The sequence below is a fragment of the Gambusia affinis genome, linkage group LG22, assembly GCF_019740435.1.
Source record: "Gambusia affinis linkage group LG22, SWU_Gaff_1.0, whole genome shotgun sequence".
In the NCBI taxonomy this organism is placed as follows: Eukaryota; Metazoa; Chordata; class Actinopteri; order Cyprinodontiformes; family Poeciliidae; genus Gambusia; species Gambusia affinis.
The window spans coordinates 6666420-6692140 of NC_057889.1; the positions used below are offsets into that span (position 1 = coordinate 6666420).

General features: G+C 36.9%; 1 protein-coding gene across 1 annotated transcript in view; it reads right to left on the bottom strand.

The window, feature by feature from the left end:
- rngtt (RNA guanylyltransferase and 5'-phosphatase) overlaps positions 1-25721 on the bottom strand; it is an 83563-nt gene that overhangs the window by 52157 nt on the left and 5685 nt on the right. Inside the window, exons 6-10 of the mRNA XM_044106861.1 lie at positions 24170-24422; positions 22112-22221; positions 20084-20185; positions 7776-7911; positions 4362-4433 (exon numbers count right to left, since the gene is read on the bottom strand). Of these exons, the coding sequence (XP_043962796.1) occupies positions 4362-4433; positions 7776-7911; positions 20084-20185; positions 22112-22221; positions 24170-24422 (673 nt within the window). The remainder of the gene's footprint in view (positions 1-4361; positions 4434-7775; positions 7912-20083; positions 20186-22111; positions 22222-24169; positions 24423-25721) is intronic.

Here is a 25721-nt window from a genome sequence, read left to right on the forward strand (position 1 = left end):
GTGTGAGTTTGGGGAGGATAATGGATTAAGTGGAAAACAGCAGGGGATGAAAATAAGTGACAGTGCTGGGAATTCTGTTTTTCATATTTTTAGATAAACACCAGCCCACATTGATGACCAGAATCAACACTGGGACCAATCAACAATATGCTGCCGCCCATTAGATGTTCTTTACAAAAATATGTAGACTTTTTCACCATTCCAGGCAAACAAAAAAAAGCAATTACAGACTCACAGCACCTCCCAACCTGCTCTCCATTTAAAAGCAATATTTTGTGGTATTAAGACAGACTTTCAAAAATGTACTTACACAATTATTCTTCCAAGGGAGAGTTTTAATGCAGATAACAGGCTTTTCTTTTTCTAGGATGATGGTTAAAATAAGCTGAGTAGAAAAAAAAGGCAGCAGTTTAAGAATTCCACTTTATCTTCCCTCTAAGTCTAAAGCACATAAATCAATAAGTGAGCACCTTTCTCCAAGGCAATAAATAAAAAGAAGCAGACAATTAATGTCAGCTTTTTTATTTTTTATGCTGGGAAAATTAAAGTCTGAACCAGACCTTGAAAACATCAACAGCCTGCAGTTTTATTCTTCCACCTTCCACCTGTGTCTATGGGGAACAGTTGGTATCTCTCTCCCTGACATGTGATGACAGATTTGTGTTAAATTTTTTTAAAACTAGCAGGTCATAGTTAGAGATTTATGAGCGGTCTATCTAGTTACACAACCAGAGATCCTGAGGTGTGATTCTGCTTTTCTATGAGTCACTGCAGTACTGGGTAGGGCTGTCTATGTCTTAAGAGACTTTTTCTCCTTTTTGAAACAAACTCACAAATAGCTCATCCTTACCTCATCAGTATGTCTACAGATAGCTACCAGTTTCAGACAGTATAGAAATCTCTAACCGATTCTGATTTATTACTATTCTTTGTTTACTTCAAACACCTCGTTACATTCTTACTAAATGCAGCACATAAATAAAGGGCTGTGGCACTAATGTCATAACATCAGGACGTTTACTTACATAAAAAGAAGAATGATTACCAAATCATCACCGAAGTTTGATTGTTACACTAAAAATAACATAAATTCTTTCATAAATCTCCAAAACTACATTCTGCTGTTAAACATCCAAATGAAATTCAAACACTGATGTCATAATAACCATCCACATGCAGACAAAAAACCTGCCCGTTAACGCTGCGGCCATTTAGTCGCGTCATGAGGAAGAAAATAGATTGTCCCACCAGAGGAGGCAAAAACCTGGATATTCCTGGCAGTTACAAAAGACTCCATCATCCATTTTCTAGACCTGTTTTACCATCTACATCTTTGGTTTGTTCAAAGCAAAAATCTTATTTACCATTTCAAAAATGAAGTTACTTTAGTTCCTATAATTTGAGGGCTCGTCTCATCAGCCTAAGTGACCAGCAGGGAATAGGAATCACTTATAGGAACTGGATTATGTATCAGCTTTTATTACTATCAAAGGTTTATAACACAAAAAACAAGATATGTGGTGAGAGAGAGGAAACGTCTTTAATTTAACTGCCCAGGTCTCAGAGAAATAATGTAGCAAACCTCAGCCAGCATTGCTAGCAGAAGTTACACAAACTGATTCCAGCAAAGCCCTCTTTAACAAATGATACCACAGTCGCTGTTGTCATGTGAACTCCTTCCTGTTCAATTGTTAATCAAGCTGATCCAATTATCTTGCCCAATTCCACACCTAGAGCAAAATTACTTCAGCAACTTGAAAAATAATGAGGTCAATCAAAGTGTCAGCATGTGGGCGATGATCAAGTCCAAAACACCAGCTTTCAACAGCGCTTAAAAAAATGAATAAAAGGGAAACATATGTAATTTTTGTTGTCTTGTCACTTCCCCCACAGTGGGGGAGCTGACAGTGACAGACAACCTGAAAATGTTTTTAAATAATTATGTCTTTTAGTGTTCTAGAGATAGAACAGCAACAGAAAACACATTTGGTGTGAGAGGGTGACAATCAGGGTTAATCCGATTTCTTCAGTGGAATTGTAAATACTGGAATGGTTGACAAAAAGTCTAGATTGCCGACATGAATAAAACTCAACTTTAAGTTGGTCAGGAACACTTTTTTCACAGTAAAGTCCAGCTAAAACATTTATTTACACCCTTACAGAACCTCTTCTGTTTTTCCTTTTTTGTCTTCGTTAAATGTTTCAGATCACTGTACAAATGCAAATATTAGACACATGTGAAGGAGTTTGGCCCCTTTCTTCTTTGATTTCAGACACATTTTCAAGATTTTCAAGATTAAATGGCCTGTTTATAAAAGGCCAATTATATTTCAACGCCAAAGCAGCTCAATCAGATTATAGTCCAGAATTCTAAGAAACTCCCAAATCATTATTTTGTAGTTTCTTTATTAGGTGGACTTGCTGGTATGCTTTGGCTCAATGCCCTAAATGAAACATAACCAAAGTGAGTTTGAGCTCAAGATCATAAACAGGGCAGATATCCTCCTTTGGTACAGAGCAAACTGCCTTATTCCATCAATTTTAAGTTTTCCACCTCCGGAAGCAGACAAACAGTCTCATAACATCAAACTACCACCAAAGAATTTGACTGTATGTAATCAAGGAAGTTCTATTTATGTGATTTCTTGATTCTGTAGGTGTTGCATTAATAATGCCTGTGGTTGAAATCGAACCAAAAATATGTGGCAAATCAAAGTTAATTAGTTATTTATGAAAGGAAGCAATTATGTTTGCACAAAGAGCCCTGCTGGTTTGGATATGTTTTTCTCCTTCAATGAATAAAATTATTTATTTATTAATTTTTTGATGCTAGAATTTAGCTCGATAGTCTGAATAGTTTAAACATAACTTTAAAAAGTCTAATTTAAATCAAGAAGGGTGCAAATACTTTTACACAGCACTGTAAAATCACTGAGTGCAGTGAATGAATGCATTCATATCCAGAAGCAAATCATCAGCCAGCTTTTTAAGGAAGCAAGGAGTCATTTTAGGGCAGGCGTCAAACTGGTATCGTCTTCCTCCAGCTGCATTACTCATCTCTCTCAGGACCGGCCCAAAGTGCCGAGACACAGCCAAACAGATAATGGTTAAGGCCAATAATGGCAAGCAAGAATCAATATAACAGCGCTTTACTGATGGCTCGGTGGGAGACCCATGGAAATGCTAACCCCTCCACCATCCTGCAGCCATTCCTCTCACCACTGGAGCTTTCATTGAGCCGATTTGCTCATGTGATTCCTTGGATCGATAGAAAAAAAAAAAGGAGACAGCAAAACATGATGGCTACCTCCTCCGCCCTTTATCTTGAGGTGTTCATTGAGTTCTCTGAAAGGAGGACTGCAAAAGTTTGCCAAGGTCACGATTCGAGCTCAGTAAGTTGACTGACTGCCTTTTTGCCATAATTGGGATCCAGCCTACATTTACAGTTCAGGAGACTGAGGACAATTAACCAGTGATTTGGTTTGTTCTCAAGCTGCTAAAATTGTGCAGCTGGAAGTAATAGAAGAGTAGGAACCATTTTAAATTAAAGGAATGTTTGTTATGCATAAGTGCACTTACATTATGGAACGGATAATTGTACTTCAATTCAAACACTGATGATTCTGTCATGCGAGAAAAAAGTCAAACTTATTTCAGATGAATACTAAAAAGATTTTGAGGATAAATTTTCAGAATGGTTTAGGCACAGTTCTTCCACAGCACCGAGGAAAAGACTGACTTAAATTGCAAATGCTCATTTTTTTCCACATTCTGTGATGTTACAGTGATAACCTTCAATGCATTTTACTGTAGTTTTCATGTGATGGACCAACTAATAAAAACCCACCAAAACAAACAACTGACAAAATGTGGTGAGTATCTGCATCCAGCTCCCATTAGTGAATACTTAGTAAAACCAACTTTTGCTTTAATTGCAGCTTACTAACAATTGCAGCTTGTTGTAATGTGAGAAAATTACAGCAGTATCAATATTTTTGCAAGGAGCTCTCTGTGTGTGTGAGAACATCATAGTTATGCTATCCACCTCATGCTGCAGATTAAGAAAGTTACTGTCTCTAAACAAATACTTAGAGCATGGACGCTGCACTGCTGGCTAGATGGGAATTTAATTCTTCAGGATTAATTTATGTCTCTTCTTGACAAACTGATGAAACCCATGATGCAATAGTTCAACATTTCACAAGCTTTTAACTGCTGACGACAAACCCAACAGAGCATGAGCTCCTTTGTTTTAAAAGGGAAATGAGGCAATTAAACAGTTCCCTCCAATGTGATCCAACACTTTAACCTTGAACATTTTCAGGGCTAGGAGGTCACTCTGAAAAGCCCACTGTACTCACATTGAATTTGATGATGTCATATATCAAGTAGCGAGGGACTGGCTGACCATTCACCTTGTCGATGATCATCTCCTGTGGAAATAAGGATAAAGGATAGAGTCATGATTCAAATTCCTCAAAATAACGTTATATGATAGAAAGGAAGCTTCATATGCAAGCAATTTTATCGTCACAACACTGTAAAAGTCCTGTTGACTCAAGTGCTGCAGGATGAGACGCTGGAATCTGAGCGCTCCCCGGAGGACGGACATTCAGGGAAGGGGAGGCCTGCAGCAATGTCAAGGAAAGAGGGGGATGCGGGAGGTGTGTGTGCGTGTGTGTGTGTGTGTGCATGCAGGCATGGTTAAAACTGTGAGGTAAGAGTCTGGTGAAGAAGACCATGACGCAGAAATAGACTGCTCATTTATTATACAAAGCTCTCAAGCTGAGGTCAGGTGCGGCAGTGCTGCAGGACACTCAGTCAAGATGAGTTTTGAGGAAAATGTTACACAACTGAGTGACAAAAAAACAAAACTGTCATCACTGCTGAGCAAACATAAGAGGGAGAAGGACTGCAGGCCTCAATCAACCAGTACTCAATGTAGAGAACTATACTCCCATGTAATATTGAAAAGTTAAAAAGCATTCCTGTACTTTAAATGAAGGGAGAACACTTATCATTAGTTGTAAAGTTGAAAAGATGGTGATATCATGAAAAGTTAGCAGCAAGTTTTAGTCAGAAGAATAAAATCCAAGTCCATTTGCATAAAATTTTTAATCAGAAGTGGAGAAATTTTCTCTGATAACAAAAAATGTCAACTGCTCAAAATGTCTTGTCTTTTGTGAAAGGCTTCAGGAAGAAATTTATTATCTGGCTTCACTATGTCGATGATCAGTACCAGAAAGATTAGTATATTGGTTAAGCTGTATAAAAACAGCTCTGATAATGTAATGTTACATTTAAGCAATAATTTGAGACACTGTGGATGCACTTAAGTATTCTATAATCAGACCATTCAGATTTAGGAATTAACAGATCGACGGGTTTTCAGATCGAAATATAAAATGAAAGAAGAACTTTGGCTGCTTACTCCTAGTAAATTGATGAGCTGTTTCTTGATGTAGCGATTAAGAATTATTGACTAAATGATAGTAAATAGGTAAGTATTCATAAACTGATGGATGCATAATGAACATAGGCACAAAGTGGCGGCTGGAAGCAAAACTTGGTGGATGGATGGAAGGAAGCACGGACAGATGGGCGGGCGGCAACCGTCATATGGAGGAATGATTGAACAAAATGATGATGAGATACAAATTGGATCAACAAATCATAAATACTTTTAAATTTATTATGCACAGAAAATAAAAGACAGTAACTTGAAATATGAATCTTTATCAATGTTGAATCTTCTTTTCTGTATACTTGACCTTGGAAAGCATCTAAACCAATTTCCTGGTTTCTCCTGACTTTGTAAGACTGTGTAGGAACTGTGTGCAACTCAAGCACATATGTCACAAGGAGATTTAACCCAAACACAGTGCAAACAGACATTTTTAAATTTATTTAATTAAATTTCTGTTCAGTAGGTTGTCAAACCAACCTGCAATGTTGTTTTCAAAAAAGACAGAAAAATTGCAGAGCACCTGCTGGTCTGTCTAAGTGAAGAAGAACACAACAGTGAACCAGACCAGTGCCTCATCTGACTTCAGTGCACACCAACAGGCTGCAAAATTGTAGGGAAAACATTGGACAGTGATGACAGATGGTTAAATTTACTTGCCAAATGTCGTTAGGAAATGTGGGGCCCTTTTGAAATCTTTTTTCAGCTAACATTTCTCTGCTGCAGGAGATTAGTCTGCCTTAGAAGAGCACAAAATGTTTCATTTCAGCATCCGACTAAGCTGCTGCAATTGACGGCGTTTCTAATCAAAGACAAAAGCAACTACGCATCTAAGGTAAGATGAGCAAGGCAATCAACTACAAGTAAAAAATATATATGCACTGTAAATATTTACCATAATTACAACACTATTTACTGTTACTCTCTTTGACTACTGTAGTACTGGCTCAAAATATGAAACAATTCTCAGCAAAAGCCTAAACTTACTAAATAGCTTTCAAATAATTTGATAAGTCTCAGTGAGAACAACATGTAAATTCTAGGTGGTGTATGTTTTATGAAAAGAACTGAATATTTAATAAGGTTTGCCAAAACCAGAGTGGTGGAGAGGAGAAATGAAGTAAGGAATCTGTCAGCCCCTCTGTAACGCTGACAGATGGGCTGAGGGGGAGAAATGATGCAACTGCAGAAGCTGCCATCACTGTGCATGTGGTGCACTGAACTACTGCAAAGACAGGCAGCAACAGATGAATGCATGAATGCAGCTGAGGAAAGCCACCAGGAATTTAATCTATAAGGCGGCCTAATTCGAAATCTACACTAAAAATAAAACTAAGATTATCAAAAAATACTAGTAGAAGCGAGTTGAGATAAATGATCATCGTCATGAGCCACAGATGAAATCGCAGACAAAAGAAAAATCCAGTTTTCCCACAGCTCCTCGTAAACAGCTGAAGATGGCCTCTACAAACCGAGAGCCAGAAGCATCAACACATGAATAAACAGGAGTCAAAACGAAGCTTGTGGCAACATAAAAACCATCCGAGCAGCTTCTTCAAATGAGAGGCAATATACACTCCAATAAGACATCCCGCCTGAGCGTGGAAACTAAATTCACCATATTAGTCCATAACTGTTCAGCAAATAGGAGGCTGTTTTGCATAAAACAGTAAAACACAGGAAAGAAAATTAAAAGCAAAGCACAAAAAAATAAAACAAAAGGCAGAGAGTGTGTCTTTTATCTTCTCATTTGTTCCCCTAAACACAAACAAGCGCAGGTAGTTGTCATCAAATTTCTGATGGCAAGTAACCAATTTCCTCCCTTTATTCACAGAGGTAGAGTAAAATGACTCATAGATGTGCACCTGCTGCTATGGGAAGCTGCGTGACCTATGCATTGCAAACATGTTGGTGGAAGGCTGGCCCTGATATTCCAGCAGGAGTGGAAGCCACTGAGGCTCCCCATGCACAACAGAGTGTTACAAGAAAACACATACACACACACACACGCCCACAGGAAACTGTGAAACAATTAATGAGCAATTTCTCCAGAACACGAGTGATCATGTTCCTGTCACCCTCCTGCCTTCATAGTGACACATGCTTCACATGCTTTCACCTAAGATTTGCAAAATGGAGCCAATTTTCTGCAACACTGAGCACTGGGTGCATTCCATAAGAATGTGGGATGGGCCTGCAGGCTCGAGTCAGGAACTGGGAAAGTGAAAGACGACCCACAGAACATATAGCAATTTAAAAATCAAATTGACCACACGTATATATATGTAAGGGGGAAAAAAAGCCTCCTCACCCCATCCAGTAGAGTTTTGGATAAATGGACACGTAGATCCTTCCGGAAAGGGAACTCGAGGTTTGCTATGTGGAAGACTGAGTTGTCCCTGTCGATCATAAAAACTTCATTTTTTCCATTGATCAGCATCATGTACCTGTGAAGAATGAAGTAGCACTGTTATATACTAATAATTATGAGGCAACAATAAACTAATCATATTTTGAAATGGATAAAGTTACATTAGAAAACCCAGCAGGAGGATTAGATAAATAGAAAAAATGCAACATCTTAATTCCAAATAAAACATAATATAAAAATTACCCAACAGAATATTTGGTTTTTATAGCAAATCTTATAAATATGCAAATTTATCAAGCTTATTGAATTTCAAATTCCTAATGCACCAATCTCATTGCAACAGTCCCAAACAAACCTTGAAACATCCCTAATATCTTTATTTAAAGTCAGACAGAAATGAAATAAATTGGAATAGGTAGTAGAAGATGGACATTATAATGATAGACTCCTGATGCAACATGTAAAAATTCAATCAAACATGGAACCAGCATAAAGCCTTGAGGAACAAGTATTACAAATGAAAATGCAGATCTACAAAGAATGATTTGTTGGGTGGTGACGAATAAACAAATGGGAAAATTCTCCAAATTAAAATAAGTGCACAAAGTAGATAATAGTAACACAGGCATTTACTGTAATAACTATCATTGAAATCACTATTATTATGGTCAAAATTTAAATCATGAACACTGAACATGTTGTACACATTTCTGGTCATCCAGTTCACATAATTGCCCACTGAAATACAGTTTGTAGAAGTGGGTATTAAACTATTAGAGGAAATGTGACATTTTTTATTTTTTATTTTAGCATTGCTTTGCTTCAGTACAATCCCTCCAGGCAAACAATTCCTGCAATTTTATCTTATTTATTTTGAAGATTTAATATGTTATCATGTTTCAAAGACAAACTGTGTTTAGCTAGGAAAGATCACACTTGAAATTTGGTAGAGTACTATAAACCACACTGGAGCAAGAAAGGGTTTGTGTACCTCTAATTTGTAAATGCGTTGCAACAATTGAACTAGAAGATTGTGTGAAGGCGTAAAAACTTTTATTGTGACAGAGAAAAGACGAAGGTCCAGACAGACCACTTTTAATTACAAAATACCAACAAAGCACTTTTGCTTTTTTCTAGCTGTGATGTGTGCAAAACCTGAGCAATTAGGAGCAGTATCCCAACAAAATGACTCCATCAAACCACACCAACTTTTACAACCCACTTTTCACACAAACACCAGGAGGTTTATTCTTAAAAAAAAAGAAAAAAAAAAAAAAGTCTTATCTTAGTCAAGAGTGCTTAGAGAAACATTTAATAACTTGAAACGCAAAAATAAATTGTCCTCATTAAAAAATGTCTCCAGCTAGTTGTGGGCATTGACATAGGTCCAAATACAGCTAATCCCTGGCAGGACTTTCCAGGTACGATAAAAACAAATTCAAAGTAACTAAATGACAACCAAAAAGTTTCTCCTGCACTGTCGACTGTGAAAAAACATACAAAGGGAGCACTGAATGAAAGCAATGTGCTGTCAGAATCCTTTACCTGTGTGAACATTACATATTGCTGAGAAGTGTTTTACCCCTTACACATCTCTTCAAACATCTACTTTTGTCACACTTAAAAATCATCAACATTTTAACAGCAAAGATAATCTGAATGAATAGAAGCAGTAGTTTTCAAGGGGTGTCTCTCATTTCACAGGGTGAAAAAAACCATCTGCACCAAAATGGATCTACTTGTAACCAGTGTTATTTCGCTTGGTAAATGACAAAGTAAGCTCAGCTCAGTCTGCAATCCACACCCAGACCTGACTATTGGCAAACCACAAAATTGAAAATCACTTAAATAGAACCTGTCTGAAAACATTAAATTGGTTAGAAGTTCTCAAAAGCTAAGAAATTCAAGAACAGATTAAAAACGATGTCAATTACCTTTCTCAGTCTGCAAAGGGTTCCAAAGTCAACACTAAACATTCATGACTGTAGCGAAACAGTTATGATCTGTTTATTATTCACAACCAAAAAAATAAAGACTAGGCAAAAATGGCATCAAAGTGAGAACAGTGGCAAAAACCACTGCTGACGAAAGAGAACAAATGGTTTACACTTAGATTTGCCAAAGACCAACCCGAAAATCACCAAACTATTAGGGACATATTCTGTGGAATGATGAGACAAAAGTAAACATTTATTTCAAGGTGTGTCCAGTTACATGTGTTAATTTATTTGCTAAATAAATTAACAGCATTTCACAAAAACAACATCATACAACTGTCAAACATGAACTATGTTTTCATCCACCTTCTTCCACGTTTAGAGCGAACTTTTAAAATGTCACAAAAAAGAAATTGCTAATTTGGCCTGTTTCCATCCACTGATTTGGAGCAAGTCAACCACGCTGTGCAAAGCGTAATTTTGTCAGATGTTGGCGCTAAGCACAGCTATCATAAACAAGATCTGTGGCAAAAGCATTTTTGGGCTGTATATACACTAAAATGAAAACATTTACTTTTTAAAAAAATACTCTTTCAGTCTTTAGAGCTTTAAAATTGAACCGGTCCATGTTGAATTAAAAACAATTTTATTCTATATTTCCATCATGTTTAAAATAAATAAATTTAAAATAGAGGAAAATGAAGCGAGGAAGAAAGGCTATTACTGGAAAATTACTTTTTCACCCGAGTAATCCCCTCTGAGAGACTCTGCATCATAAGATTGGTGACTGTTAAAAATATCTCCAGAAATAAACCATCTTACCAGTGTGGGGTCACGGTAAGAACACTTGAATAGTGTTAATTTGATTCTAGTCTTCCCGGATCCATGCTGCCAGTGCATAAAGCATCGAGACCCTTTACACTATAATATTTGATATTTTTCTGCATGGTTCTTTCAGTATAATATTAGGCTGTCATATGAAGGAAAAGTTGTAAATGACATGAGCGTACACTTTAAGTGTGAAATGATTTTCTACTCTAAGTGTTTATCTTCAACTGCGAAAGTAATCAGGTAAAATCTCTTATTACATAGAGCCGATCTGTTGGTGAGTAAATGCCCCATCTGGACAATTTGTCCTCCAAGTTACATAAAACTGAAATATAATTTGAAGGAAGTCAAATGAAATTAACCATTGTTACAGTACAGTGATTAATCAATATTATTTCAGTTTTTATAGAGGTTTTATTTTGCTTATGTAATCGTCATTGAACCATTTGTCTAAATCCAAACAGCTACCACTGAAGGCTAACACATGATCAGTGAAAATCTGATAGGCTTTAGTGAAATCCAGAGAGACTGGAATGTAATCAAACTGTTAATCTAACTGTTTATTACCTCAACAACTGATTACTAAGTCAGGAAACACTGTACACAATAGATGTAAGAAAAATCCTCGAACCTTCCTTCTGTTCATTCACGGAGGAGCTGAAAAGATGAAACACTCTTAAAAAGTCAGCCCTACTGCCTTTGGTTTCACTAAAAAACCACCTTCAAATGCATAAACTTTAAAGATTCAGAGGTCTTTAACCAGAAGAATTGGTTTTAATATATTTTTATTGTTATACCTAGTATTGTGAATACAGCTGTAACATATTATTTGTAAAAATATTCTTGAGTTATCACTGAGTTGTATACTAAGGACCAAAATCACTGCAGATTTATCAATTTTGAACATCTCAATATAAATACTAGACAAATGTTTGGACACAGGGAACAGAAAAAAAAAGATGTTCATGACTTCATAACATTCCACTGCTCGATGGCTAACATCATGAATGTAGCTGACCAAAATAAATCAATAAAATGAAACACAGAAAACAAGTAGTGGAAGTTGAGTTTAGTCAGGGTCTCCAATACCAATCTTTTAAAAATGCTTTGAACGAGACCAAGATCAGGTGTTTGAGCCATCAGGAAATAAATATCGTAAAACGGACGTAAAACAGATACACTACTTGAGAATCTGCTATGTCCACTGGACAATATGGTGGCCAATCATAGAAACTCATCTAGTGTTGATTCAACTGTGTTACAGTGAGGAATGGCACAGAAATTAATTCCTAAATGTTTTAACTCTGCAGCCTTAATTCAGATTACATGTTATTTCCAAATAAAGTTGATTTTGTTGGTCTAATTAGTACATGGCTAATATATGAAGAGGTTCCATAGGATTTTTTTTTTTTTATTATACAAGTGAGAAATTTCAAGAGTGCAATTTATATAGTATTTGCCGAATAAATTAAGGTTCAATTTATATCTTTACATTTTTCTTGCTTGATATCCAAGTTAAAAGCAGAGCAAACATTTTCAGTTTAAGGCCAATTGTGATTATGCAAGTTATTTCTATTCACTAAATGTCAGGTTTTTTTAATTGAGCATTTTATGAATTAGTTTCATCAAAATCAGTCAAGTTTATTTGTATAGCACATTTCAGCAACAAGGTAGTTTAAAATACTTCACATAATAAAAACATAACACAGTAAACAATTATGAAGCAAGAATTTCAAATAATTACGAATAAACAATCAAATATATTTATAAATGTTACTATTGATTGAAAGTAACTCCAAGCAGTTTAAAAGAAGTCAGCGTTTCGGCTGCTTTGCAGTTTTCTGAAAGTTTGTTCCAGATTAGCGGAGCATAAAAGCTGAATGCTGCTTTTCTGTGTTTACAGTTTGACCTCACTGGAGGAGCCACTATTGACGTTTCATAAGTTCAAGCTTCTTTATTACACTGAAACAAAACAATTATTTTGTGGCTTTAACAAATAAGAGCCTTTATATACGTAGAAAATGTAAAGCAACATTTAATGGTGTGCAAACTGGAAGCTCAGACTCTGGAAAAAATAAAAAGTACACCCTTTAAGAAAACATAGGCAGATGACAGAGAGACAGATTAACGAGTTCCCCACAGACGCAGCGTTGCATTTCTCATACCTGCTGTGACTCTCCACAATTGTAGCAAAGGGATTAGGTGTAATGGATGTGTGATCAGTACCAGCTGGTTGAGAAATGGAAAACTCAAAAAGATGCCAAATATAAGTTCAATAGGGAAGAGATTCTCAAACATAAAGGCTTTAAGGTATGTTTTATTATGGGAATATTGTCTCAATTAATCTATTGCTTTACAATGAACAAAAGACCATATTGTTTAAAAATCACCACTCACCATCCAAGATAATATACAACATTCATTTTCAACATTCTTGACATTTTGAAAATTGTCAGGTCAGAATTTTTTGAAAATAACTTTTTGTCATGTAAGGAACCCTTTCAACGAGAAAGAAAAATCAGTGTCAGAGCCGACACTTGATATGCTTAATTTCAGGACACACAGATGGTGTCTGGTGCTCTTGTACTTTAAGACAAAGTCAGGTGTTGCAAAGAAGTCTGTTAGAGTAGAGGAGGACGTGAACAAAGACAGCGAGATAGTGGTGAGGTGTGTAGTAAAAGTAAAACAGGTCATAAGTGTGGAATTGCATGAGACAGATTAATAGGTAAAAAAGCACTGCTCATAGGTTATGATGTTTGCTGATGACATTGTAATATGTGGTGAGAGTAGGAAGCAGATGGAAAATACTCTAGAAGTATGTGTGGGTGGGTGCTTTGGAGAGAAGAAGGTGAACGCACGTAGGAGCAGGAGAAAATTTGTGTAAATAAGATAAAAAACAGGTGGAACTGTAAAACGTATTAAAGCAATTCAAACAGGCATTACAAGAGAGATGCACAAGAACAGACAGCAGGCAGGGTGTATAGAGACAAGAGAAAATGTTTATTTGTGACAGAGAGGTGTCTGCAAGAATAAAAAGAAAGGTTTACAAGATGGTAGTAACACCTGTCCCAATGTGTGATTTGGAGAGGGTGAAACTAACAAAAAAAGACTGTGGGTGAACCTGGATGAACTGAAAAGGTTTAGATCTCCACTGGGAGTGACCAAAACAGACACAACTAGAAATAAGTGCATCAGAAGGGCAACTCGGGTTGAGCAATTTGGAGATGAACTTAGAGAGGCAAGGCTGAGATGAGCTGGATATCTGCACAGGAGGGAATAACAGATGAACTAGAGGAAAAAGGTTGAATATGAACCTGGCAGGGAAGGGGGAGGAAAAAGGGAAAAGAAATGAGAAGGTTCCTGAATGTAGAAAAGGAGGTTTTGCAGGGAGTTGATGTGAGACAGAAGAAACAAAGTGAGAAAGACACCTCTAAAGTAAGCAGAAGAAAAGAAATGAAGTGACTCTAAAATAATAACTAATTTAGGGTTTAACTTCAAATTGAATAAGCTTTAATATACAAAATTAAATGCATATGGATAATAGTATTTTAAGCCACAAATTAATTTCAAACCACCTTTAAATTGGGGTTAAAAGAAGCAAAAAAATGCAATACAATAGCTGTAACCAACCAGAAAAAACTTTTTAGACTACCTTCCTAAAAGCGTGTTGGTCTCTCTTTTGCTGAATTTATAGGTCGTTGAGGCATGAACTCCATAAAACCCCTGAGGATGTGCTTTTGCACTAAAATGTTAGAAAATCCTTTAAGTCCAGAGGTGAGGCCATCATGGCATCCAGCAGAAGTATGATTGGATTGGGATCTGGGGAGTTTGGAGGCCAAGTCAACATGTCAAACTTCTTGAGCTCCCCAGACCTTTTCTTTTTTGTTTGTTAATGGTAGTTTTATTGCACAGTTGAAAGAGATCACAGGCATCAAAAACACCAAGGAGACTTTGACTGATTTGCACCTATGCAGCCTCATACACAACACAGTGTTTTCTGACATCTTTCAATCAGATCCAACAATAACTGCTTCTACAGTTTCAGTTGTTTTCCCACCCATGACCATGTCGCTGCACATGAGGAACAATCCATAGGAGCTGAAATTTTGTAGTCATCTAGACATCGCAATTTGGCCCGTGTCAAATTCACTAAAATCTTTGGACTTGCCCAATTTTCAAACTACCAACACACCAAGTTTGAGGCCAAAATGTTCGCCGAATACACTGTACCCTAATGGTAATGAAGCAATTATTAGTCTAATTCACTTCTCAAGTCAGTGGTTAGATTATATAAAAAATAAATTTCTTTGACCCAAAACTCTAAGTACTATATACTCTGAAAAAATGCGCATTTCAGTGAGTACATTGAAAATGCAGTTTAACAAAATAACTTGAACAGCAGATTACAAAAGATAGCATATTGTTGTAACGAGTCAGTAAACGACATTACTACTTTTCCTCCAGTGCAGGTAGATGCCACTCCCTTTAGAGTTAACAGTCCTTTTAACCGAGTATTATTTATAGAAAATCGAATAAGGCTATGTCCATAACTTAATTATTCCCAAGTGCTTTTAAAGGATGTTTGTCCAGTGAAGAGGCTACTCAGTTAAGGGTAAAGAGAAGAGTTCAATATCCCAATGTCTTACAGTATCTGCAAGAAGGATCAGATGTGGGAGGAGGAGAAGAGGAAAAATAAAGAGCTGGCCAGATATTGCTGCACTTTTCAAGGTGAGAGTAGACACGGTGATCGCAGAATTTAGCATGGTGAAGAAGAAAGAATCCAATGTCTGCACAGCTCAGTTTAGGCAGATCATAGTACACACCAATGGGACAATCTCCTTTTGAAAACGGATAATGGGTTTTATGTCACAAAATGACTAATGGCTCAAAAGATCAACAGGCTGAGAGCCACAGCTGAGAAGATCTGTCATCCAGTCCAGACACAACGGGTCTGAGCTGAGCAGAAGTGGTTCCCCTGCTGTCTAATTGGCCAGTTAGCCATGGGTAATGTTGTCAAGTGCTCAGAAGAAAAAAAAGAGGAAGACCATTAGTTCACCGCTACTTCCAGTGGCCCTTCTCTTCATCCTAGTTTCACCTGATTCATCTCTTCCCCACTTCTCCGAAATAATGTTCACAGCAGAAACTGTAATCGTTTCCTCCGACAAATCAGGAAACCATTAAATATAATGTGCTCTTTTATGCACACAAGTGTAGGTCCGTCCGCCTCTGTCTCTTCCGTTTCTGTCTCCCTGTCCTCTGATGGACGCTGTGAGGGTTGGATTTTATTCCTACACCCTGAGCCATGTCCCCCAAGCTCTTTAGCCCTAATGAGGCGTAGACGGCAGGAGCGCCAGCTTTGCTAGTCCAGTCCTGCGGCATGACTGACAGCAGCCGAGCTTCAGGGGAGGGCTTAAATCAGATCCAAGGGCTTTGCACATCATTAGTGGTTTGTGAAGGGGAAGTGCTGCATTTTTTGTCAACCCAATGAGGCTCGGGTTATTTTCCCTTTAAAGTCAAAAAGGAAATTGTGACTTAGAGGTGAAGAAACTTTGTGTTAGTGTGTTATGATAAACATAGTTGAAAAAAATATAGGAATTTAACTTTGTGACTCACATTTCTAGATTTATTGATGCAAATAAATAGTTAATTTTATGGCAGATATTTTTTAGAGTGGTACAGCTTTACTGTCTAGTCTTAGTGTTTACCTTTGGTTGAAGCAGTGGGATTGTTTACCAAGCTTTCTAGTTAAATTTTAATTGCTGGAGTGTTGTTGTCTTTATTGTTGATTGCTGTAAAATTAATTGACCAATGGGACATGAATAAAGATCTGAGTCTTTACTGAACTTACAAATCTGGACACGAGGGAAGGGCAAACAGATTGGATGTATATGTAAAGTGGTGGGAGGATGAAAGAACAGATGATTAGATAGATTGGTTAGCGGGTACATGGGTGCTGGACAGACAGAAAGATTTTCATGTCTTACCTGTTTATTTTGTCAAATTGCATTTTGTTTACTTTTTATATTGTCTTGAAAGTGCCTTTTAAACTAGTTTTTCCTTTCTTCAGCACTTTGTCTGAATGGTGCCGTTAAGTAAAAACTGCCCTGAAATACATACATATTTTCAAATCCTACTTTCTTGTCATTTTTTTCTATCTTCTCCATTCTTTCTGGATCTGGAAAATACATAATTCATGACTATTGAAAAAAATCCAACACTGTGTAGGAACCCTGTAAATAACAGTGTTGACTAAAACCCCCCTTATTTACAAAGAGTAAACAAAGACAAAGTGGTTCTAAAACGGCACTCTCCAACTGCTTTATTTTGGATAATAGTTTATTCTTTTCAAACCGGAAAGAAGCAACCAAGTCCAATTTTTAAGAGCAAACATCTTTTTGACGGCTACAGTCAGGCTTCAACACAACCTCACAAAGTCATGCAACAATGAACAGCTGATCCCAACTATGTTGAGGAAATAGTTTCAGGAATTGAACTAGGCAAGCTGTAACTTTACAATGAAAAACAACATGCCTTATGTGTTATGTAACTTTTACTTTCATAAGTAAAACAAATGCTTAGTTTATTTATATCTCTTAACTGGATTTAAACCAAGCAGCTCAGTCTCCTAAGAACATTCATTCTGATTAAACCTTTCTATCTAATAGAGAGTAATTTATAATTGATCATTATTTTAACTGAATCTCGGAGGAACAAAAATGAATTAGAGTAACCTTAATACAGGAAATCCAAAACTTTCCAAAGTCTCATCAAGAAAATCCAAGTCATTTCTTTAAAACCCAAACCGCTCACACCTCCTCCCCTCATTCTGCTCCTTTTCCTCCTTCCTTACTGATGCACAAACCAATCAACCAATGTCAGAAGACCCTATAACAAGCCGATTTAAAATTCAACTGAGTTGAAGCTTCTCCTCTTGGTCAATTCGCAGATTTTCCAAAGCCCATTAGAAGCCATGCTCTTGCCAGATAAGACAGTGACGGTTTATTGTTTGCTGTATGGCTTCTCTGTGCATGAGGGAAAGACTGCAAATTATTTTTAGCTAAGTAGATTCACTTCAGCAGTTTGTCATCATTTTTTGCTTGTTATTGTGTTAGTGAGCAATGCAGTTGAGCTGTCAGGTTTGCTGATGCACAACCCTGCAGTCACAAAATGAGACTGCCAGGATCATTTTCTTGGGACAGAGAGGATCTCTAGAAGAACAATAAAGTTGGTTAATTTTCCTTTTGTTTGGTTTATTTTTTCACAAAAAATAATTAAACAAATTTGCTATTGATAATGAATTTTAAAATACAATTTATTTAATTAGAATCAAGAAACACTTATGTAATTAGAAATGTCCTGCACTTTTCATTGAGTACATGATAAGAATAATCAACTGCAATTCAGTTATGATCATTACATCTTTGCAAAAAGCACATTCTACTAAGCATGCACACTACCCTTAAATTCATCAGTCATGTTATATTTTTACAATTTTGTTTTTTCTAGCTTTTAACAATGAGTAGAGTGGGATCAAGAATTAATAATCAATATTTTTTATGCTATTTGTCTCTGACCACTGATAACCCAAAAATTTCTCAAAGCAAATAAAACATAAGTCTTATGAGGATACGGTTCAATGCAGTATGCCCTGCTCATTGTTGTTTTTTATTCCCAACATTAAAATGTTTCTTACTAACTATGTGGAGAGTAAAAAATAGAGTAATATCAGCATAGTGCATATCCTGAGCCTGGGTGATGAGTCACACACAACATGCTGCGCCTCATTTCTGCATCACTACTGATGAAATCATATACAGCATCGCTACCCTTTAAAACTCCAGTTGCTGGAGGGAAAACAGGTTGCACGTCAAGAGTTTGGGTAAGCAGAGGAAGAGCTCAAAGTCTCTGATCAAATTTAAGGACAAAACTTTTAACTGCGTTCTCAAGCGTTTTGCAGATAACAGCAGCTAATTACACACATTAGCAGCGTCCTGGTCAGGAGCCAAATTTGTTCCCTCCGAGTCTCACGCTTACAGGAAATTAAAGCACCGATATGTAAAAATCTGAAATTGACTGCAGTCATTAAATATTCATCTGCACACAGCGCATTTGCACCAGCCAAAGAGGCAGTGCTTCACAGCCGACTAGCAGAATACTAAAATGTCTCTCTTCCCTTGCAGCAGTGGCCTCGAGCACTAGAGAGACATGAAACAAAAGAAAACAACAAATTCACAGGACAACGTGACGGGAAAGAGCAAGTGCCCTGGTGCATTTCTTATTCTTCATGGATGACAGACTGGACAAAGTCATTCCTCTCAGTCTGGATTTATCACAGCAGCTAATTTGCACATCTCCACTGCCTTTCAGAGAGCAGCCTGCTTGATTAGCTATATACTGTAATTAAAACTTAATGAGGGAGCACAAGTCATGTTAAGCTTCCTTTCAGACCTCACAAACAAAGTCTTAATGGCTAAGCTCAGTCATACCTTAAGGACCTTCTAGTGCTTTTTTATCCTAACAGAACAGTGATGTACTCCCATATGACCAGGACTGTTTTCCAAAGTTTAGGTCAGGGGTGTCAAAACTGCTGCAGTAAGGTATAAAAAAGCATTTCAAAACATACAGAATAATTACTTCTTTAGGCTCAAGTGAATCTAAATTCCCATGATAAAAGTTACTGAAAAAGAATTATTGATTGTATTTCTTTCCTTTAATCATACTGCAAAGTTTTACAGTCGCTGTGAATAAATGTGTGTTTATATTTTCTTTCTGCTATTTTGTCATATTTCAAGGTTTCAGTGTGATGATTTGGGGCTGCTTTGCTGCCAAAGGAACCGAATAACTTAAAACAGTTGATGAAAACCAGAATTTTGTTCTCAGTGAGTCCAACTCTCAAAATCTTCAAAAAGTCAACAGTCTTGGAGTGGTCTAGTCAAAGGCTAGGCTTCAGTGTGATTAAGAAGCTGTGGCATGACTTTGAAACATATATTGAAAACATTTCAATGCAACAGAATTCAAACAATTGTGCAAAAAAAAAAAAAGAAGAGTGATATGTCTGGCTTATTGCCAGTTGTAGAAGCTTGATAGTAGAAGAGAGATCGAGCATTGATTAGATTTAGGTTAACTACTTTATAGAATCAGGTTGGTCTGAATTCATGTAATGGATAAATAAATCTCTTGAAAACTACAGTTTGTATTTACTCAGCTTATCGTTGTCTCGTATTAAAATTTAGTTTGATGATTTGAAACATTTAAGCGTGACAGGAAAGCAAAAAAAAAAAACTTGCAAGGGAGAAATGTGTTTTCAGCACCTTGGATAATGAATTAAACAAAAGTTGCACAGCTCTCCTGAAGACATAAACTCAATGCGTTCCCATCGACTCAGAATAAGTTCAATTAGACGCACAAATTTTATCTCATCAGAGATAGAAAGTATGGCACCTGCACTGACATGTGCTGCAAAAAAAAAGAAAATCAACTTACCGTGTGCCATCAGCTTTCCAGCTGACTTTATAAGGATTCTGCTCTAGAAAACGAAGATTTTGTCGGTCCATGGACACAGGCTGGGCACCCGGAAATCCAGACCTATTATCAGAAATTATTGTAATTGGGCTCACGTTTACTCCAAAATTTCATTAAATCACATAAAACATTACATCATATAAAACAAAAATTATAAATTTAATCCACAGCAACGTCCATCATTACGCAAGACATCGATCACATGTCTTGTGATCTTATTGAAAACTACACAGTATCTCTTCTTAGCTCAATATTAAGTCTAATAATTCTTTATCAAGCTCAAAAGTTTACAAATCTTATAGAAGGCTTTTTATGCAAATAATTGCTTGAAAATCCAAACATGATACATGTGACTTTGAAAGGAAACAGTGACTGCCTAAAAAAACATAAAATTACACCAAGAGTTAGTAAACAACAAAGAGAAACTGACTTTCATTTCAACATGCAATGGACATACGGTAAATGTAAATATTTTAATATTTAGACAGAAAACCACTGATGGTTAATAATGACAAGATTATTATGGCAAACATTAGTTCCTGCTTAAAATGACTAAAATCTCACCCACATATACAACATCAAGAGCGTATGATTAAAACATCGCCGGTCTGCATTTTGAGGTCAGTTTGTCTTGTATACACATGAAAGACTTCTGATTGTTGAAGTGAGAGTGAACATCATAAATGAGATCAAAGGAGATATATGAGGGCTCCAGAAAAAAGCCTGGGCTTTTTAAAGAGTCTCAAAAGAAGTAGAAATCAACCCTGGCACTGTATCGAAAAAAGATGGAAGACAAAAACAACTACAAACATGGTCATACAAGCAAGCTTATCTCATGAGGAGATGAGACGGTGACAGAAGAAGTTCCCGAAATTCCTGAAATGTCATTCTGAAACCTACAGCAGGTACTTGTACAGTCAGAAAGACTGTGCACATTTAACTGTAATGGGAGGCATGCAAAGAGGAAACATTTGTTCCACCTTTCAAGATAAAGACCAGATTAAGGTTTAATAAAGAGAACATAAACAAAGATCAGGACTTCTGGAGAAATCTTTGGTCTTTAGATGTATATTGAATTATTCTGATACCAGAACAAGAGGACGTGCTTGCTCGTAAACCAAATGCAGATCTTGGGTTGGTTGTGTAAATCAAACTAATTCTTACTTGTCTCATCTGACTAAATAAAAGTTAAATGAATAAAAATCTTATATAAAACTTATAAGAACATTGGGTAAAGTGTTATGGTTTGGGGAGGCTTTTCTGCACCAGAACTTTCCACTACAATTTTTTTCCATGCATCAAAGGGTGCTTGTAGAAAATGACAAAATTTGATGTTTCTTAATAAATAAATATTTCATAGCTATAAAGCTTGTTTGGGAGTTTTTAAGCTTGAACTTTAGAAATGTTGCAGCTTGAACTGCCTAGTTGTTTCCTTAAAAACATTCAGTATATTATAAAGTCTGTAGAAGTGAAAGGATGAGCTCAGAAAGCATGAAAAATGTTGTCCTCCTACAATAGATTAGATAAATAAAGGACACTCCACATAATTTTGGTTCTATACACCGACTACTTCAAGAACATTTTCTCTTTTGAAATCTTTCATGGCAAAAACCCTCTGCATCAGCCCATTTAGATTACATAGTAAAACTAGAAATTAGCACACAGGGCTTAAAGAAAGTATTTAAAAGCAGGCAGAGAAAATTACAGTGTGGATTGTTCTCTGTGCTGGGATGAGACAGCTCAGCGGGGCTAGCAAGTTAAGTGAAGAAAAAAAAACTGCTACGGTATATTCCCCTAAAATACAAAAATCTGTTTCTGATTCTACCGCCTGCCTGAAAGTGTGAAGATGCTCCAAAAAAGAAAAAATAAGCAGAAAATAAAGTTGAAACAGATGAGTCACTCCTAACTATGTACACCTACATACATTTGTATACACACAGTTTCCCAAAAGAGAGAGAGAGAGAGGAGCGTGACTAAGGAGCGCCTCACCTGTCCCACTCGGCCATCTCCTGACACATTCTTTGGATCTCGCCCAACTTGGGTTGGGTCGTGACCTGTGTGACCCCTTTCACTGAGATCCCTTCAAGAAACACTGCACCCTGAGAGGAGAAAGTAAAAGAAAGAGGAAAGTAAAAAGATGTGGAGTTTGGAATAAACATTCATCTCCTACACATAGCGATCTAAAACAGATGTTTCTTTGGTACTGAGTTGCCGAGTGCAAAACGAGCAGGCAGAGATAGTCAAAGAAAAGTCCTACTTTTATTTTTAACCATCTAAAAACATTGACACATTAATTATTTAAAGTATTAGCCTCATAAAACTTGTTATTCTGCCTCGACTCAGTCTCACTACAGCTTTAAACTTGCTCTTATACTGCTGACACAATCACTTCTAAAGTACTTCCTCCTTTCACTTGCTTGTTTTTTGATGTTTGTTTTGAGCAGGTAAGTCCTGCTAACTGCTTCTATGTGAGAGTAAAAAGAGCCAAACAGAAACAGATGAGGCACAACAGTATGTCATCTCAAATACAGCAAATCTGTATTAGGGGGAAAAAGCTGCAGAGGAAAGAAAACTTAGTAATGTCTTATACACTCCATTCAGCAATTAACACAATATAAAGGTGCACAGACATTAAAGTCAAAATTCCCTACTTTCCCAAAGTCATCTCAAATTTTGCTAACAATAAAAAAAACTAACTATTGTGAACAAAAGTTCACAAAAAATAACTAAAGATCTGCTTTACGCATGGAATCTAATAAAAGTTCTCCAAGGAGGGAGGAAAGATGGAAAATCTGTCATCCGTCTTCCCTTTGTTTTTTGCTTTTATTCTGAGGTTGAATTTGCTGAAATTGGTCCAAAATACGATCATGATCTCTAGGACACATACTCACACATGAATTTGTCACTTTCAATCTTCTGGGAATTGTACCAAGGGATGAACAAAACTTGTGAAGGCCTACTATCCCCATTATTGATAACTTAGCGGATTTTCTAATGATTTCCATAATGGAGTTTTTGAAGTGTTGCCACTTTACACAAATTTTACACATTAACTACTACAGTAAGACTATGCATTATTTAAAATTCTGACTTTCAAACAAAAGTAGTCATTTAGTTAATAGAGAAATGATTTAATCTATCACATAAGTGATCTTTTCTATAAGCGCCACTGTTTGTTCAAAAACAAACCTGGAGAGGGATTATATCATTCCGATTGCTTTAAAAGTTGATCATGATAATACTGGGTAATGGCTTGGCCTCCAGCAATTTACCATCAGCGATAGGTTCCAGCTTCCTCTAAAATGGTTTGTTACAGCAGAGTGCACACGAGTGAGAAAAGGGATCTAATTTCTCCCTCACCTCAAATGCCTCTGACCTGGCAGAGAGTGAGAAAGTGTGGCTAATCTCCTGAGATCAGAGCTGCAGAGTCCAACAGAACAGCAGAAGTGGATTCTGGGTGGCCACAAGAAAAAAAAAATAATTTATTTTAAAAAAAAATCCATAAAAGAAGCAGGTGGGCTAATGGATGAAATTATACTTTCATAATAATTATGAAAAGATTAGAGGACTTTAGCAGGCTCAGGAGGAACAAGAAATGTTTTAAAACCACCCAATTACTCTGGTTACCATTAAACATTGAAGTCAAGTGTTTCCACAAATACTTGCACATATTTTTCTCCTAACAGCCAGGCAGCCACAGACTGGTCTAACTGACGAGGTGGGCCTCTCAACCGAGAGACAGTATTCCTTAACGACAGCCGAGTGCTGCAGTAACGGCTCTAAGAGCTGCTGCTCTCTTCTCCAGATCTGTCTAGTGGATCATATTCTCGCCTATTAGGTTCGTCTTGACTTAGGTTTTCAGTCTGGGTGCAATAAAAAGTTAAAAAATACATGTTATTCTCCGTTATTTTTGAAGTAGGGTCTCACTGCAGCACAAAATCTAAGATTATAATTAGAATTAATTTATCACATGTGGTTAATTAATATATACATATAGGGGACTATTTTTCAATCCAGCATCACATCAGCCAGTATGGAGCCTCTGACCAGTTTTAGTTTCTCCTTCTTCCTCTTGCCCGGCGCCAACCCCGAGGAGCTGGGGCCTGACTCCTGGCCGACCGCGTTGCCGTCGTCGTCCACATCGCCGTCGTCGTTGTCGTCGAAGCACCACTCGGGCAGTGCAGGGGCTGGGGGCGTGTCCTCTTCCTCACCATAGCGACAGAAAAGCTCTTTGAGGTAGTCTCCCTTATAGATCCCAGGAGCCCGAGCCTGGGCGAAAGCAGCCACAGCTGCCTCGATGCTGATAAGGAAAAGAAAAAAAAAACAGATGGGGAGGGTTTGTGTTTGGTAAAAACTCACCCAGGCAGGAAAATAAACAAAAACTTTATATCACCAATGCTGCGATGTTAAGTTTTCAATGTGATGTTTTCTGTTCCTAAAGAGATAATCAATATTTCCTATATTACAGATGATGACTGGATTTGATCAAAGTATCATAATCATTTTGGAAAAGGTCTAAGTGTATTCAAATTTAGTTACAAACAGTCTTTTAAGGCTGCAGCAGCTAAATGAGAGGACTGATTTATACTTTTTAGCAGCTTAAGGCTACAACACGACTCTACTTGGCATCATAAACACAAAGAAAATTGTATTCATTTTAAAATTCATGAATTTAGGTTCCAACACAGCTATTTTGGAGCAGTTTGGGTTACATAGTGAAACAGAAGGATCTTCACTAATAGAGATGGTGCTACTGTGACCTCAATTCTAAAACCATTCACGGTTCTTCACCTCTTCACAGCTCATCAGACTAAACCAACAAACTACAATGCATTGCTTTGGAAGTTTACATAATAGACCAGCATAATGTAGACCATAGTTGGAATACTGTTTTGTTTTGCTTTGCTATTTATATATACTAAAAAGGCAGGTGTGGCCTGAATTTGTGTTAAACCTTTAAGACTAAGTACTTCGTAGAACCAAATTTTCTCTTCAATTTCTAAGTCTTACCATAGATTGTCAGTTATACTTTAATCTGGACTTTGACTGGGGCATTCTAACATCATTCTGAATATACCAAGATTGCATCATATCTAGCTCTATCCATTATGGTCATTTCAATTCAAAAACTTCATTACTCCCAAAGGGAAATTAAGTACAGTTGAAACTCTTCTTGCTATAACTGCTAGTGGTCCCCAAAACAGAACCAGCTTTCTATCTCAGATAGTTTAGCATTTTTAAGTCTCTAAAGGCTCTGATGTTGCTTCCCCAACAGAGGATAGAAGAAGGTTGGATTAAGTTTCACTTTGTCTGGTCTGTCGGTTTAATTGGGTGACTATTTCTTTGTAGGTTCACAGTTGTGTCATTCTCTAATCATTTTGGTCAGGCTGAGTGGTAAAGTACACCATGCATTTCAGATTTTAACTTAAAACTACGAATCATTTTCCTCTTGCTTACCAAATATTTGTCTTTTTTGTGTTTGTCATCAACATAAAATGAAAATTGTGTCTGTACACGACAAAATGTAAAAACTTTAAGGACAGAAATCTGGTGTCTAAAAGTAGAACAGAAGGCTTTTCTCAATGGCTTCATGGCTTTA